Source organism: Oncorhynchus nerka, linkage group LG6, assembly GCF_034236695.1.
Source record: "Oncorhynchus nerka isolate Pitt River linkage group LG6, Oner_Uvic_2.0, whole genome shotgun sequence".
In the NCBI taxonomy this organism is placed as follows: domain Eukaryota; kingdom Metazoa; phylum Chordata; class Actinopteri; order Salmoniformes; family Salmonidae; genus Oncorhynchus; species Oncorhynchus nerka.
Genome location: NC_088401.1, coordinates 23,693,673 through 23,711,540, shown reverse-complemented (window position 1 = coordinate 23,711,540; position 17,868 = coordinate 23,693,673). Strand labels below are relative to the sequence as shown.

Sequence of the window (17,868 nt, the reverse complement as noted above, 5' to 3'; positions counted from 1 at the left end):
TAAGGGCATGTATGTGACAGGCCTAAGTGGCTTATATGATTATGATGGTCATAATACTTCTTGACAGTGTCATAAAGTGTATTTTTCTTAGTCCAAGTAAAGTGACACAGGATTGTAATAATGTTTCAGGAGTGTCATAAAGTGTATTTTATACAATTGATTTGAAATATATGATGAAAAAAATGATTGTAAAGAATTCATAACATCAACAATTTCAGAAACAAACCTTCAAACGAAGGGAAACTTCATTTGAATAAATGTGTAGGTGTCATAACCAGACGTAAAATAACGCAATATAATGTCACAACAGGTGGAAATATATGGTTTATAACCACAGGTTGTCAGCTGTTATGACACTAGGTGTCAAGTAAAGTATTAAAGAATAGTAAAGTATTACCAATTTTTTTTTAAGCCTTTTAAATTTTTTTACTAATTTTTCTCCCCAAATTTGTGGTATCCAATTGTTTTTTAGTAGCTACTCCCGTACGGGCTCTGGAGAGACGAAGGTTGAAAGTCATGCATCCTCCGATACAGGCCAATTGTGCGTCGCCCCACGGACCTCCCGGTCACAGCTGGTTACGACAGAGCCTGGGCGCGAACCCAGAGTCTCTGGTACAGCTGCAGTACAGCGCCCTTAACCACTGCGCCACCCGGGAGGCCCTTGTTTTTTAAACCTTTTAACAATTTCAGTTGACCGCTGCTACTATGATGAAGAAGGATGAGCGTCCATTTTACAATATTATTAACGACCATTTTCAATTTAAACAAACTTGACAGTGACGTAGCGCTATGCTTATCAACAATAGAGATTGTGTTGGGGGAGGAGGACGTGAATTCATCCCGCAATACATGAGTATATTTGGCTGTGCGTGTCCCAACACGATTTGAACAAAAGTGGACACAACACAAGATGATGAATTACCATTAAGAAGAGCCATAGAGTAGACATTAGTCATGGGCAGCCACTGTTAATCAGCCTGACTTATGATGACGATCGCTTATGTCATGACCAGCATTTGAGCACTGACCAGGTCCTGAGTTCAGATCCATTATCTAACTAATGACCCTTAGAGACCCAAAACATTCCCCTATAACTTCTAAAACATTACTGATCTTCCGCTCCTCACTCACACATACAAACTCCCACCCGCCCACACACACCACTCAAGGAACCTATACATTCCCAATCAAGTGTATTAATCAGTGAGAGGCAGCCATTACAGCCTTGTTCCTATTGATCTGTTGTTTGAGGATGTAGCATGCTGTTAATGCCCCTGCTTTTAAACCAGCCCTTTACTGAAGAGGAGCGCTCTATGTGCTGACACAGCCCATCTTGTGTGGGTGTGTGTGTGTGTGTGTGTGTGTGTGTGTGTGTGTGTGTGTGTGTGTGCGTGCATCTTGTTTATTTTAAGGCCATAATAACCATAATGTCCACAGGCAGATCTGTGGGGTCTGAGAGAGGTTCGAGAGGGTCTGCAGACTAAATAGAGTGGCTCCTGGCCTGCGGCGCTAGACTAGACTTGCTGTGTGTCCGGCAGTAGAAGAATTGGCCCTAAGGCTCTTGCTCTTCACTAGCCAGTAACAAGGGCCTCTTGTGTGCATCTGCTGCTGAGGTGGGGGCGCCCCACTCTGACCAGGTGTGTTGGAAATGGACAGTCCCTGTGTCTTTACGTCACCAAAGGGACTGTTGAAGAAATAGACAGAGAAGGCCTATAGCTGGTTGAGTAAATTATTGATAGCAGTTGTTGTTGGTTGGGTTTAAGCGTTATCCTACAAAACTGGTAGATGTAGGATAAGCTGAGTTGGACCATATGTACCAGACCTCTGAGTGTATTTCTGGAAAGCCAGATGTTTTAGCCCCTAGCAGCCAGAGGACTAATTAAGGAAAAGTAAGCTTTTAGTTTCAACCTCTAAACTGATTTAAGACCAACACGTGTTGATGTTATTTGCACAGCTTTAAAGTTAAGAGGAAATAAACAATCAGTCTACATTTTAGACACATGTCCTAATGTCAGCAATTTGGCACGCACGTGCTTTTGATTTCATCTATCCTAAAAGTGTATGGACAATTTAATCAATAAGAGAGATGGAAAAAGGTTTTAGCTGATTATCAACTTAGGAAGAAGAGAGAGGGAGACTCCAAAGTACCTCTGGCAGATTTTGATGGCACACTTCCAATACTTCACCTTTCAGCAGTGGGACAAGGACATTGGCTAGACAGGAGAGCAGTGTTGTTGGTCTGACATGTTTAAATCTGCAGTGAGTGAGGCCAAACACATGTAAATGGTTTTGCTTTTTGGGGGTATTGTTGTTGGATTGCAGACTTGGCTCTTTGGCCCTGGTGTTAACATTCTTTGAGGAATTAGGTGATGATTGGAGGGTCCCTGAGCTTTCTACTCCGATTACAGACCTTCGTGCCCTCTCTCTCTCTCTTTCTGTCTGCTCTCTACTCTCTGCTTTCTCTCCGTCAAGCCCAGACCAGCTCCACATGTTTCCAGTTTAGTCTTTTCGTCACCGTTGACCTACATATAATGTTGGGGGGCATGTGCTCCAATTTGATTTCCTGGAGCTGAAATTTCCGCTTTGGTCGTTAAAGAAATATGACATTTTCTCTCTGATTTGAATGACTTTGTAGCGTCAGTATTTCTGAACCACATTTCTCTACAGAAACTCATCCCAAAGGGATGTTTTTCAAAACATTTTGAAAATATTTAAATGAAATTATTGTTTAGAGCAGAGCTTTTTGCAAGTTATTTACTTATGAAAAGACATCTGAGTGTAACAATGTTAATGTAATTGAAGTTTTTGGTATTCCCTGATTTTTCTCATTTAATTGTGCTCTGCATTTGTAGTATGAGTAGTCAAACTGTACAAACTAATTAGTGTATTTACAGGGATCTTAGAAATAAATGACAGTTGTATTGTGAGTGCTATTCCTAATTAGACTCATTTTGGGTTAGGTTTTCTTAAATGTAGCACAACTGCCATTTTCTCTCGTTCTCTCTCTCTCATCAAAAAGAGAGGGAGAGGTGTTAACACGGTGGACGTGTAATGACCTATAAAGATGAAAGCAGAGAAGAGAAATGGTAACCAGTCAATGTGTCGAGAGGGAGCAGTACAGGGGGAAGGGAGAAGGGAAAGGGTGAAAAAGAGGAGGAGGATTAGAAAGAGACTGGAGGAGGAGGGGAGAAAGCTGGACACTGAAAACTTGTGCCTCCCGCAGAGGGGGAGTGTGACGGCTGGAGGGAGAAAAAGAGAGAGGGGGGTGAGAGAGATGAGCTTGTGTTCCACAAAGACTCTCAGTCCATTGGAGGATATTCTGAGATTGAGTTGTGTGTCTCTCTCTCTCTGACTGGCTTCAAACAGCTTTGTTTATATACAAGATGCAGGCACCTCTCTCTCACATCTCTAGAGTTCACTCGCTCTTCTCTTCAGCTGGATGAAGAACTGAAAGGTAATCTGCCCTTTCCTCCTCTGAAATACACTCGTTGTGTGTGTGTGTTCTATTAATTGTCGTGAAGTGGAACATTAACATGGACTGTGTGAGGTGTTAATGGTTACTTATTGTATTCACTAAGGTATTTCCATTGAACATTCGTTACTTTGGTTTATAACCAGTGGTCTTAGATTACGGCTTCTTATCTTGCGTTTTGGTATTTGTATGAATGTTTGATTTCTATCAGGGGCAGAGATATTTCAGAGCCATTTTTATTTATTTATTATATCTTTTCCACCTGAAGGGGTTGTACTAAATTCAATGTCTCTGAATTGACAGTAGTGGAACTGTAGCCACATTGTTCAGTCATTTTAGCAAATGCTCTTATCCAGAGCAATTAGAGTTAAGTGCCTTGCTCAAGGGCACATGGACATTTTTCACTTAGTCAGCGCAGGGATTCGAACCAGCAACCTTTAGGTTACTGGCCCAATCTCTTAACTACTAGGCTACCACCCAGTCATCCTCTCCCTACAGTACATTACTTGCACCTTAGTTAGGAATATCTCTGTCCAAAACTCTTACTCATGAACTTGAATTTCTTTACAAAACCTCCTTCACATGACCTAAAGGGAAATGGCTGCCAAGAACTGTGTGTCTCTGTCATACATACCTTTACTGATCTCACACTTCTCTATTTGTGCATTATAAGGATTCTTTAATTATGGGCTTTAACCAGATGTGTTTATTGATGTTTTGAAGACTGGAGATGAACCACTCTGTGGATCAACCAATGTGACTTTGTAGTGTGTCTACTATTGACTTTAGATTTTCCCCCTCAAGGCATAAGTGTTGAAAATTGAGTACTCAAATAATCATTCTGTTCTAGAAAAATAACATGGCTCTATATTCACAAAGTGTCTCAGAGTATGAGTGCTGATCTAGAATCAGGTTGTTGTTTTTTATTTTTTATCTTTAAGCTCATAAGATTAATGGACAGAGAGGAGTCAGAGGCCCTTATCCTAGATCAGCACGGCTACTCTGAGACACAGTGTAAATACAGGTCTTGACCTTTTTTATATTACCTTACTTGCCAGCATCATAGCAGGTGATCTAGCTAGATAAAATACCCTGTTGTTCACAGGCCGTGTAGGGTGAAGATTTGTTGTGGTGCCGTCCACTGATGGGTGTAAATGGCTCGCCATCAGAAGGCATTGGAGGGTGAACAGAGGCCTTGTGTTGATGCCAATCACAGATCTGAATCCTTCCTTCAGCCTGTATAGCTGTGCCTCATAACGTCAGATGCTTATCAAGAATAGATCTTGTTTTGAAATGAGGAATGAACAAGGAACACTCAGTCACACATATATATATATATACACACACACAGACACACACGTCCCATTGATTGGGGTGAAAGTGTGCAGATGAGGTATAGCATCTGAACCTGCTCTTCAACAAGTACAGCATATTTCTACATATTTCTACAGCATATTTCTACATGTCAATAGACCAGCCCTACACCTGACACTCCCAATGCATTTTTATTTCATTCTGCTCACATGGAATCCTAGCAAAATGGTTTGTGTGTGTGTTCATTAAAATGTGTATGATATCTGCGTGAGGACACCTCTGTCATTAGGCCTACAATATATCAGTAGTGATAATTAGAGGCTCAGTGTTCTAGCTGCTTAGCTAATACTTTGCCTTGGTGTGCTCTACAACCATCATACTAAGTACACTTCCTGTAATGGAGAGCATAGTCCTATACTTTTGGCCATGCAGTGTATGTGGACACCCCTTCAAATTAGTGGATTCGGCTATTTCAGCCGTATAAAATCGTGCACACAGCCATGCAATCTCCATAGACAAACATTGCCAGTAGAATGGCCCACTGAAGAGTTCAGTGACTTTCAATGTGGCAACGTCATAGGATGCCACCTTTCCATCAAGTCAGTCCGTCAAATTTCTGCCCTGCTTGTACAGCTACGAAGTTGTAGGACACACAAGCTCACAGAACGGGACCGCCGAGTGCTTTCCTTGGTTGAAACACTCACTGCCTCTTGACGCAACGTCAGCACAAGAATTGTTCGTCGGGAGCTTCATGAAATGGGTTTCCATGGCTGAGCAGCCGCACACAAGCCTAAGTTCACCATGCACAAAGTCAAGCGTCAGCTGAAGTGGTGTAAAGCTCGCCGCAATTGGACTCTGGAGCAGAAGAGTGGAGGCTGTTATAACAGCAAAGGGGGGACCAACTCCATATTAATGGCCATGATTTTAGTATGAGATGTTCAACGAGCAGTGTTTGCTATTCCTTGAAATCTCATGTGATAACATCATGAGTGTGAGGTAAAGGGGCACCCAGGGGAACAAAAGCCCATTAAAACAAAGTTCCTCTCTGAAAGCTCCATCCGGACCCCCAGCATGCACCACTCTAATCAATAATATCTTCTTAAGTGAGGCCAGGGCCAGCTTTCTGGCGCACGCAAACACACGCACACGCACAATATTTGAGTACAAAACAAGCATGGGTAGTTTTCCTGAACACTGATGTATTTGTGGCCCCTTGTGTTCATGCAAACAACTTTGTCCATTGTGCTGCAAAGTAACAAATACAATTGACATATTTGAATGAAATTGGGAAGGTTTTCCATGCTGACTAGGTAGTAGGAAACAACTGAGAGCCCTGGGGAAGACCCCTTGAACCTCCTCCTCGCCTCCTATTCGTGTCCCTCCTCCAGTTGTGGAGGTGGAGATAAGGGTGTGTGCGTGTGTGTTTGACTGGCTGTCTGTGTGACACTGCCCTCAGTTCAGTACTCTTCTACAGTCGTTTCCCATCCTATTATTCTTTGGACCAGGAACCCCCTATCCCAGCATTGTCCTGGCCCATCAGATCAGACCCCACCAGACAGAGGGCCAGCTATTCCGGGTAACAGGGCCGACAGGCCACATCAAGGTGCTGCTCTCCTGACCACTCATAACTCTGCCTCTGAAATGAAAGGGTCTGTGATGTGACCATGCCCCTCTATAATTAGGGGGTTGTAATAAGAACCAGACTGTGACTAGAAGCAGACAGACCTGTGAATGGATTCCATATGATGTTTATGTCAAGGAGTGATGACACGTGTGCACAGCCTGCATGCTCCTACATGCTGGCACCCTCTTTTGTGTTCATACACAGGCTATAGGAACGCCATCCGCAACTTCCATTTCTCCTTTTGATTTTGATATTCATTATAGTGACTTGTACGGCAGGTAGCCTCGTGGTTAGAGCATTGGGACAGTAACTGAAAGGTTGGTGGATCGAATCCCCGAGCTGACAAGGTAAAAAATCTGTCATTCTGCCCCTGAATAAGGCAGTTAACCAACTGTTCCTCGGCCGTCATTGTAAATAAGAATTTGTTCTTAACTGACTTGCCTAGTTAAATAAAGGTTCAATTAAAAACATATATAATAATTGATCATTGTGACAAGTGTGCTTGTTAGATGGAGTAGGTAGCGCTTTGTTTGAAGTGCATCTTAGGAAGGCTTCATAAAGCATTCATACATGTCATAACTGTGTGACATAATCATACATTTATTTGTTCATATTCATATTCATCTTTTATTTAGAGTTGGCTTAACTGTGAAAAACCGCTGGATAAAAAAAAAATTATTCACAATTTAATGTTGTGCACTAATTTGTTTACATTCGTTCTAGTGAGCATTTCTCCTTTGCCAAGATAATCCATCCACCTGGCAGGTGTGGTATATCAAGAAGCTGATTTAAACACCATGATCATTACACAGGTGCACCTTGTGTTTGTATTTGTATTTATTATGGATCCCCATTAGCCAAGGCAGCAGCTGTACAAGGCAAGGATGGGGGCAATAAAAGGCAACTATAAAATGTGCAGTTTTGTCACATAATGCCACAGATGTCTCAAGTTTTGAGGGAGCGTCCAATTGGCATGCTGACTGCAGGAATGTCCACCAGAGCTGTTGCCAGGGTATTGAAGGTTAATTTATCAACCATAAGCCATCATTTCAGAAAATTTGGCAGTACGTCCAACCGGCCTCACATCCGCAGACCACGTGTAACCACGCTAGCCCAGAACCTCCACATCCGGCTTCTTCACCTGCGGTATAATCTGAGACCAGCCACCCGGACAGCTGATGAAACTGAGGAGTATTTCTGTCTGTAATAAAGCCCTTTTGTGGGGAAAAACTCATTCTGATTGGCGGGCCAGGTCCCGAGTGGGTGTGCCTGGCTCCTAAGTGGGTGGGCCTATGCCCTCCCAGGCCCACCCATGGCTGCGCCCCTGCCCAGTCATGTGAAATCCATAGATAAGGGCCTAATGAATTTATTTTAATTGACTGATTTCCTTATATGAACTATAACTGAGTAAAATCGTTGAAATTGTTGTATGTTGCATTTGATATCTTTGTTCCGTATAAATGGGTCACCAATACCAGCCTATTGACTAACTGACCTCCCCCTCATCTCCCTCCCCACCCCAGAAAGGTGCAGTACCAGGAGATAGGCCTACTGGGCAGGATGAGTTCCAGGGGTGCCAGGCCCTCTCCTCCCCCCAGCTCGCTGGAGCGCCCGGCATCACAGGACTCCATGGAGGACTACTGGAGCGAGGTCAAGAACATCGAGGAGGATGGCGAGCAGGGCCACGAGGACCTGCTGGAGAGGGGCAGCATGGATGGTCTGTACCAACCAGGGTTGTATTCATTCAGGCATGCAACAGAAAAACCATAGAGGTGGTTACAAATGTAGATTTTGATCGATACTATATACTGATTTGTCTAAATTATTCTTCCTCCACATTCCAGAGGCTGAGCTTGAGGAGGCGTGGCTGCAGGAGGCGGGTCTGTCCACATTGGTGTCGGGGGAGTTGGGGGAGGGGCCTGCAGAGGCGCTGCTCTCCACGCTGACGCGCTCGCAGGCCGCCATGGTGAAGAAGCGTGTGGACAACTACACTCTGACCATGAGGAAGAGGAACAAGCAACCGGCCAGACACGTCCAAGACATCTTCTCCACACCAGATACATTGGTGGGTGCTTTGGGTTACGGCAAGGGTGCTTTGAGTTAAGCACTCAGTAGTTATGTTTATGGAGTTGGTCTCTATATTTCCGATTTGAAATCCTTACAGGAAACATGTTGACATGAAGTCTGTCTTATGTCTGGCCCTTGATAGGCTATGACTGGTGCTTCTGCCCCTTGGTGCCCCTATGGCCTAAATTCAACTAGATATAGAAACTTTGGTAATCTCACTTGTGCTACTGATCCTCTGGCAGAGCCAGACAAGCCTCTGTAACCTCAGTACGTATCCAAATCATGTGTGTCAGGGATGGGGGTCGGGTCACAAAAAAATCTGATCTCATCATGAGGGGCCGCAGTTAATTGCGGGTCAGCGTACCCACATAATTTTAAAAATTTGACTTGGTTAATTGATTTGCGACAGATTTTCATGTGAAAATTCAAGAATCTGCGTAAAACAATATGCACATTTTCCAACAGAGTGTTTCCATCAAACTGACTTTTTGTGGACAAAAGGCTTTACGTGATGACGTAGTACACAGAGAACTAACTGAGGCCTAATGCAAGTTAAATGGGTTTCCATTGCATTTTCAACTCAACTGATGGTTTTGTCACAAAAACTGTTGCGTTATACTGTAAAGCAAATGTGCCCACTTGAGCACACAGCCATGCAATGTCCATATACATATCAGTGACTTTCAACGTGACACCGTCATAGGATACCGCCTTTCCAACAAGTCAGTTTGTCAAATTTCTGCCCAGCTAGAGCTGACCCGGTCAACTGTAAGTGCTGTTATTGTGAAGTGGAAACTAAGAGAAACATCAGCTCAGCCGTGAAGTGGTAGGCCACACAAGCTCACAGAACGGGACCGCCAAGTGCTGAAGCGCGTAGCGTGTAAAAAAACGCCTGTCCTCGGTTGCAACAATCACTACCGAGTTCCAAACGGTCTCTGGAAGCAACGTCAGCACAACAACTGTTCGTCGGGAGCTTCATGAATTACGCTTCACCATCTGGCAGTCCGACGGACAAATCTGCGTTTGGCGGATGCCAGGAGAACGCTACCTGCCCGAATGCATAGTGCCAACTTTAAAGTTTACTGGAGGAGGAATAATGGTCTGGGGCGGTTCTTCGTGGTTTGGGCTAGGCCGCTCAGTTCCAGTGAAGGGAAATCTTAATGCTACAGCATAAAATGAAATGGTTTGTCGAGGTCATTGTGGAAGAACTTGACTGGCCTCCACATTCACCCAACCTCAACCCAAGGTTGGGTTGAGATGGTTTGGGATGATTTGGACTGCAGAGTGAAGGAAAAGCAGCCAACAAGTGCTCAGCATATGTGGGAACTCCTTCAAGACTATTGGAAAAGCATTCCAGGTTGAGCTGGTTGAGAGAATACCAAGATTGTGCAAAGCTGTCAAGGCAAAGGCTGGCTACTGTAAACACTTTTTTGGTTACTACATGATTCCATGTGTTTTTTCATAGTTTTGACGTCTTCACTATTATTCTACAATGTAGAAAATAGTAAAAATAAAGAAAAAACCCTGAATGAGTAGGTGTGTCCAAACTTTTGACTGGTACTGTATATCATTTTATTTGGGGGGGATGGATCCAAGGCCCTTCAAAAGGGGCCACCAGTTGCCCAGTTGGCTAGAGTAAGGAGACGTGCTTCAGTAGACGTGCTTCAGACACTCAGGTGTGTTACCAACCAGTATTTAAACACCAGTCCAGTTGGTATGGGCCAGAACCATTATCAGATGAGAGGGGGTGGTCAATGGAAACACAATGTTCTCATGCTTGCCCAACCCTATAAAGCAGCTCTCGGCAGATAGCTGCCTCTTTCTCGGAAATAGAACTGGACCCCTGACTGACTGTTAGCTGCAATCTGGATGAGCAACAGGCAAGAGAAGAGTGACGGGGAAGTCCGATACTGTTTTCAGATAGCAGCGTACCGCACATACTGCTTTAGATCCAAGGACAGCATAGCATAGCAGCGTACCGCACACACTGCTTTAGATCCAAGGACAGCATAGCATAGCAGCGTACCGCACACACTGCTTTAGATCCAAGGACAGCATAGCATAGCAGCGTACCGCACACACTGCTTTAGATCCAAGGACAGCATAGCATAGCAGCGTACCGCACACACTGCTTTAGATCCAAGGACAGCATAGCATAGCAGCATTGTCATATGTTCTGTAGAAGGGTTGGTGGTATACCAGGTAGCAAGCCCACAGAGTTGTCATGGGAATTTGGAACAAATATCCAGACTCCACCCTGAGTAGCTAGCTAGCTGCTATGGCTATTAAAGGCTGTTGTGTGGCTATGAAGTCTTGATCGAGATTAAGATATTTACAGCATGAATGAATGGGGAGGGGTGTAACTAATAAAGCGCCCACACCGAAGAGTGCCACAAGTGCCCCTGTCAGCACTGCTGTGTGGCGGTGGCAGTAGTCTCAAGGATGAGTCACAGATCTGGCAGGGGGCACAGGATTCTGAGTCATACGCACCCCTCAGTTCCAGTGACAGCTGATTCCAGGGCACAGAGAAAGCCTTCACCCTACTCCAACTAGAATACTGTCTTACCGGCAGGCTTCACAGACCACAGTTGATCTTTTTTTTTGTATGATTAAGGAAATGGATTTAGGCCCCAAGGACATGGAGTCTGGATCCATTAACAGGCCATTCAGTCTAAATGAGAATGGATTAAAGACCATGGCCAGTTTTGTCGAAATCTGATAGTGGAAGATGGTGGCGTCTCTTTTTGTGTTTGGTTGGTGGAGTGTAATATTACAGCTAATGTAGTTATTTTAATTGCTTACCATTTGAATTCATACGTAATGTATTTAGGCAAATGTTAGTATTTTGGTGACTTTGAACTCAAGCTCTTTCTCAGACCTGTGAAATGCAATTTTATGTACATGGAACAGTATAAAGGCAACATTTCTATATCCTAGTGCTGTTGACTGGGGTTTGGTCCATGCTCTTTTCGCTGACTAGGAGGTGTACAATAAAACAAAACAGCTGTCTCTGTTGAGCGTTCCATTGATACCCACTCTCCTCTCTCCCCATGTCAGCAAATGTACTGCAGAGCCATATGGTAGTAAGTGCATTGGAACGAAACAGCCATATCCCTCATTGCTGTTCACACATCTGATACTGTGACTGATGAGATGGTCAGCTGAACACAATGATGGTGTTAATTCAGTTCACTGTAACGCCTGGTATCGTTTAGAAGAAAATGTACTCATTTCACCATAGTCAAATGCTGAAGCAGGATTCATATTTTCATGCGTCCCACTTCAAAAGCTAATGTTTAGTTGTTGATAATATTTACCTTGTGAAACAAACTCCACACACACAGAAATGAGCATAAATGATGATCGTGTATGTCCCCTATCCTTTTAGTTGGTTGATCCCATACCGTCTGTGTCCCCCAAGTCACCCAATGGACACATGGCTTCCAGATGCATCCATCGGACGTCTTCAAGAGGTGAGTCTATAGTCTCTCAATATGTTACCACCATTTAATGTCCCCTATTAGTTTGGTTAGATTTGGTCGGCTGACACAACCGACTGTGAGGCTACCACTCCAGTGGGTTGAATCAATGTTGTTTCCATGCTATTTCAACCTAATTCTGTCAACGTGATTGGAAAACACATTGGACTGTGACCAAGTTGTCAACATAGATAATTTCCATCTGGTTGGTTGGACTGATGTCTTTGCATAGGGGAATATACTGGTGATGTGCCCATCATTCTGACTGTGTGTATGTTCCAGTGCGGCCTGCTTTTCCCAGCTTCTCCCCGGTGGAGAGACGTGTTTCAGAGTGCCCTCCCTCTCAGGATACCTCTGACACCCTGTCTTTCGAAGTGCCTTACTCCGAGGGTGTCACTGCCCACCGCAGGGGCCGCCAGGGGGACTGCCAGGACTGCCAACGCATCCGCAGAGATGACCCCGACCTGCCAGTGAGTCTCACCTCTGACCTTTTGGAACTCCAAAAGGCGTTTAAAAACAAATGAATGCAGTAGAAAATGAGAGAGCGACAGACATGTGGAAGGGATTGTACAGGACAAAAAGTGGCAGAGCGGGGATTTGAACCCCAGAACCCCAGGTGGCTGTGTGTGGTCTGGTCTGGAGGCATCCATGTTAACCAATGGCCGACCTCTGGCAACCTGTTTGAATATATCAAATGTGTTGATGATCGAGACTGTTTCTTATGAATGACCATGGTCTTGTCTTCTGTCTTGTATAGACATTTCAGCTGCCTAGGCCTAAACTAGGCCTCACCCACATCCAAGATCTGTCTTGTGCGGACATGAAGAAGATCGGCTACATCTCTCTGATTGAACTGACCACGTTCTACGACTGCCTGGGCATTGAGCTCAAACGCAACCGAGCAGCACGCAGCAAGGCCCGAGGTGGGTGTTTAACTGGGTCATGTTCATGAGACAACAAACAAAAGAAACCCCACATAAACAGGACGGGACTACCTGGAAAATAAAACATTTTGTTTTATGTTGCAAGATGTTTTAAGACATTTTCAGTTGCGTGCCCTAATGAACACAACCTTGGTGTTTCACATCCTATTTTTACATAGACACGTCATTGGGGTTTTGAACTCTCTCTTTTTTCCCTCCCCTCCACAGAAAGTGGTATATTTGGAGTTCCCCTGACCACTCTACTGGAGAACGACCAGAAGAAATTCCCCGGGTCCAAGGTTCCTCTCGTCTTCAGAAAGGTACTGTACCTGATTGGTTCTATTTGTATTGGTAAAGCCCCCCTTACTTCTACTTTGAAACCACAAGTGTTTCTCCCCTCTGGTTATAGGAATATAGTTATAGAAATTATACTGGGGGGAAATCCCTGCTTATTCCCCAATGGAAAATTATATGGGGTTATTGTGCGTTGCCAGTTCTCCTATACTTCTATGGGTCAGTTAAACTCTCCCTAAATCTCTCTCTCCCTCATTTCCTTTCTCTCTTTTTCTCTCCCCCCACCCCTGTCTCTCTCCTCCCCAACTCCTTCTCTCAGTGCTACTCACACCTTGAGCTGGGCAATATTTACAAAAATTGATATCGCTATAAATTGACTGAATTATTACAATAATAATACATTGAACAATACATTTATAACATCCATGTGCACTGTTGTTTTTTAAATATTACCTTTAAAACTTCTACTAATACTTTGAATGTTGTACCTATCAATTTTACTATTAACAATCACCCATATTACAAACTTATTTAATTTAAAACTTCACATTTCTCTAGTAGGGCCCAATAGGTTATTTATCGTAATGAACAATATCAGAAAACGTCCAGAATAAGTGGTCGATATTGTCGTATCGATATACATTTTTGGTTTATCGTCCCAGCACTACTCTCCCCCTCTAACCCGTAGTATCCTGACCCTCATCCCTTCCATCATGCTTTTCCTACTGAAGCAACCCTTTCCCAGGACCCATCACTCCCTGACTCCTCCTCCTCAGCTGGCCATCACTGCTTTGTGTTAACGTAATATGTGTCAGGGGATGCCCACACACGGAATGCTCCCTCCAAGAGCCTCTCCTGTTTCACTATCAGTACTAGAGTCAGCCTTGTTAAGTGTTGCTTTCACACGTCATCACAAAGACATTCCGGAGAGACTAAATGTCAGAAGTCCACCATATACTCCTTTTAAACCTACTGAGTAGGAGAGGGGAGGGAGGAGAGTCAAGTGATGAACTATAAGCTATATATACTGTTATTTTCATTTGTGTTGTCTTGTCAGCTAGGGATGGATGTTAGTTATTGTCCATTTCTATCATAGAATATGTTATCTCTGATATTTTAGAAATATGTCTGGGATGGTATATGCAGTGCCTTCAGAAAGTATTCACACCCCTTGACTTTTTCCATATTTTGTTGTGTTACAGCCTGAATTTACAATTGATTAAGTTGAGATTGTCACTGGCCTACACACAATGCCCCATAATGTCAAATTGGAATGATGTTTTTAGAAATGTTTACAAATGAATAAGAAATGATAAGCTGAAATGTCTTAGATGTAATAGAATATGCTATTATAGCTCATATATGTTAGAAATATATCTGTGACTGTATATAAGGAGCTGTACTGAAAATAACATCTGACTGTTTAGAGTCCCAGCAGCTGCCAGTCAGTCAGCCAGTGGCACGGACCTAACCTTGGCATAGCTGAGGATTAAGGCACAAATAACCCTGTTACCAGCAGTCAATTTCCAGTCTATGCAGAATTTGCCTAAAATAAGTCACATTGACTGTCTAGACTGACTACAATTACAGGCCACGTATAGTAAATGACTAGAGTATTGGGTATCAAGGTGATATTTTATGGATTTGGTAGATAAGTGGCTTCTGAACGGGAATTATAGGACTTTTCTTTGAAGCAATTGTTCACTGCTATATCAGTGTTGGTTTATCTTTTGCAGACCTGGAAAGTGGTTTCTAGAGGAGGACTTGATGAACAAGGTCAAACCATTGCTTCAGAATGCAGATTTTGTGTGGTCTAGTAAACAGATAGTTAGCCTTTGGGATCCAAAGCTTGTCATAAAATACAATTGTTGGGTTGCCTTACTCTCTCATATCTGTCATATTGCACTTGCAAAGATCCCAAAAATGATCAAGTGTTAATACCTTTCAAGGGAAATATTTTATCAGTCGTCACGAAGAGGCAGGAAACAGGAGGGATGTGTCTTTCTTTTGGAGTGGACCAGGTGTGTGTGAGATGGCGGGTCTGATAGCGTTAACCTCAGGTTGCTGACATCTTTCTGTAGAGATGAGATGACTGAAGTCTCCAGTCCAGGTGTGAGTCATGTTCAATAGAGGAAAACAAGTTTGGCGGTGGAGAACAAACATCAAGGCCCAGCAACCGAATCTGTGGGCGCTTTTATCTCCAGTTGTAAATATGAATTGAATGCTGTTTTGTTAGTGGTTTGAAGACCTCCCTGTAAAAAAAAAAAAGTTTGCACAAAAAGGACTTCCCTGTCTGTGGAAACCAGGAAGAGGAAACTAATGCAGTCAGATTTGGTTGATTTTGTTTTCAGGTGAGAGACGAGTTCACATAGAAATGTCCCTCTTGGTTTGTTAAACTTGTGGTTTATAAAATGTGTATGCTTGTGTTTGCAGCTCTTGTCCAAGCTGGAGCAGACAGGACTACAGACTGAGGGGATTCTCAGAGTACCAGGGTCTGCATCCAGAGTAAAGGTAAGCCCCTCTCCCCTTTCCACTAATACAACTGGAGCTTTTCATACTTTAGCTGTCTATCACCAATCATAGCGCTATCTTGTTCTGTGTAACTCTAGCCCATGTCTACCACTGTATAAACATTTCACTGAAGGGAAAGATATGTTTGTTCTTTGATTTATTGCTGTACTTGATCCCATCTTATATTATCCTACTGGGTACCCTCCTTTTCATCATTAGAACAAGCAGACTGAAGAGGGGATGTACCCCCCCCCCACTCCCCTCCATTTTGATTTGTTAGGTACCATGGCAGGTCACCCCTCTACACACACTTGACATCTCAACTAGAGGAAGCATGTGGGTATTAGGTTCCCCAAACACACATGGTGATGGTTAGGGATGTGATTTGTTTTTATGGAGGGGTCAAAGGTGACCGTGGAGTTGAGATTAACCACAGGAGGAACCATTGTGGAGATGATGTGTATATTTTTGTTTTGGTGTTGGTATTTGCAGCATCTGCGCCAGGAGCTGGAGCAGAAGTTCTATGAGGAGCGGTTTGACTGGGAGCAGGTGAGGCACAATGACGCAGCGGGTCTGCTGAAGATGTTCATCAGAGAGCTGCCTTATCCTCTGCTCACGCTCCAGCACTTACCAGCCTTCGCCGCTGCACAGAGTGAGTGCACACAAATGCAGGCCTGTACGCTTACCGTTAAGTGGATACATAATACAGTGCATTTGGAAAGTATTCAGACCCCTTGACTTTTTCCACATTTTGTTACATTACAGCTTTATTCTAAAATTGATTAAATAGTTTTTTTTGTCCTCTTCGATCTACACACAATACCCCGTAATGACAAAGCAAAAACAGGTTTTTGAAGTGTTAGCAAATGAATATACGTTTTTGGTTGATATTTCACATTTACATAAGTATTCAGACCCTTTACTCAGTGCTTTGTTGAAGCACCTTTGGCAGCGATTACAGCCTCAAGTCTTCTTGGGTATGATGCTACCATCTTGGCACACCTGTATTTGGGGAGTTGCTCCCATTCTTCTCTGCAGATCCTCTTAAGCTCTGCCAGGTTGGATGGGGAGTGTCGCTGCACAGCAATTTTCAGATCTCTCCAGAGATGTTTGAACGGGTTCAAGTCCGGGCTCTGGCTGGCCCACTCAAGAACATTCAGAGACTTGTCCCGAAGCCACTCCTGCGTTGTCTTGGCTGTGTGCTTAGGGTCGTTGTCCTGTTGGAAGGGGAACCTTCACCCCAGTCTGAGGTCCTGAGTGCTCTAGAGCAGGTTTTCATCAAGGATCTCTCTGTACTTTGCTCCGTTCATCTTTCCCTCGATCCTGACTAGTCTCCCAGTCCCTGCTGCTGAAAAACATCCCCACAGCATGATGCTGCTTCACTGTAGGGATGTTGCCAGGTTTCCTCCAGATGTGACGTTGGCATTCAGGCCAAAGAGTTCAATCTTGGTTTCATCAGACAAGATAATCTTGTTTCTCATGGTCAGACTTTCTAGGTGCCTTTTGGCAAACTCTAACCGGGCTGTCATTTGCCTTTTACTGAGGAGTGGCTTCCATCTGGCCAATCTACCATAAAGGCCTGATTGGTAGCGTGCTGCAGAGAAGGTAGGACTTCTGGAAGGTTCTCCCATCTCCACAGAGGAACTCTGGAGCTCTGTCAAAGTGACCATCAGGTTCTTGGTCACCTCCCTGACCAAGGCCCTTCTCCCCCGATTGCTCAGTTTGGCCAGGCAGCCAGCTCTAGGAAGAGTCTTGGTGGTTCCAAACTTCTTCCATCTAAGAAGTATGGAGGCCACTGTGTTCTTTGGGACCTTCAATGCTGCAGAAATGTTTTGGTACCCTTCCCCAGATCTGGGACTTGACACAATCCTGTCTCGGACCTCTACAGACAAATCCTTTGACCTAATGGCTTGGTTTTTGTGGGACCTTATATAGACAGGTGTGTGCCTTTCCAAATCATGTCCAATCAATTGAATTTACCACAGGTGGACTCCAATAAAGTTGTAGAAACATCTCAAAGATGATGAATGGAAACAGGATGCACCTGAGCTCAATTTTGAGTCTCATAGTAAAGGGTCTTTATACTTATGGAAATAAGGTATTTATGTTTTTGATTTTAATACATTAGCAAACATTTCTAAAAACCTGTTTTTGCTTTGAAATTATGAGGTATTGTGTGTAGAT

The 17,868-nt window shown here is 43.7% G+C and overlaps 1 protein-coding gene across 1 annotated transcript in view; it reads left to right on the top strand.

Moving 5' to 3' along the window:
* Nucleotides 1-17,868, top strand: part of LOC115130196 (rho GTPase-activating protein 28-like) — a 52,365-nt gene that overhangs the window by 26,857 nt on the left and 7,640 nt on the right. Inside the window, 8 exon segments of the mRNA XM_029661077.2 lie at nucleotides 7,934-8,127; nucleotides 8,255-8,475; nucleotides 11,866-11,950; nucleotides 12,239-12,426; nucleotides 12,714-12,879; nucleotides 13,108-13,199; nucleotides 15,607-15,684; nucleotides 16,177-16,336. Of these exon segments, the coding sequence (XP_029516937.2) occupies nucleotides 7,934-8,127; nucleotides 8,255-8,475; nucleotides 11,866-11,950; nucleotides 12,239-12,426; nucleotides 12,714-12,879; nucleotides 13,108-13,199; nucleotides 15,607-15,684; nucleotides 16,177-16,336 (1,184 nt within the window).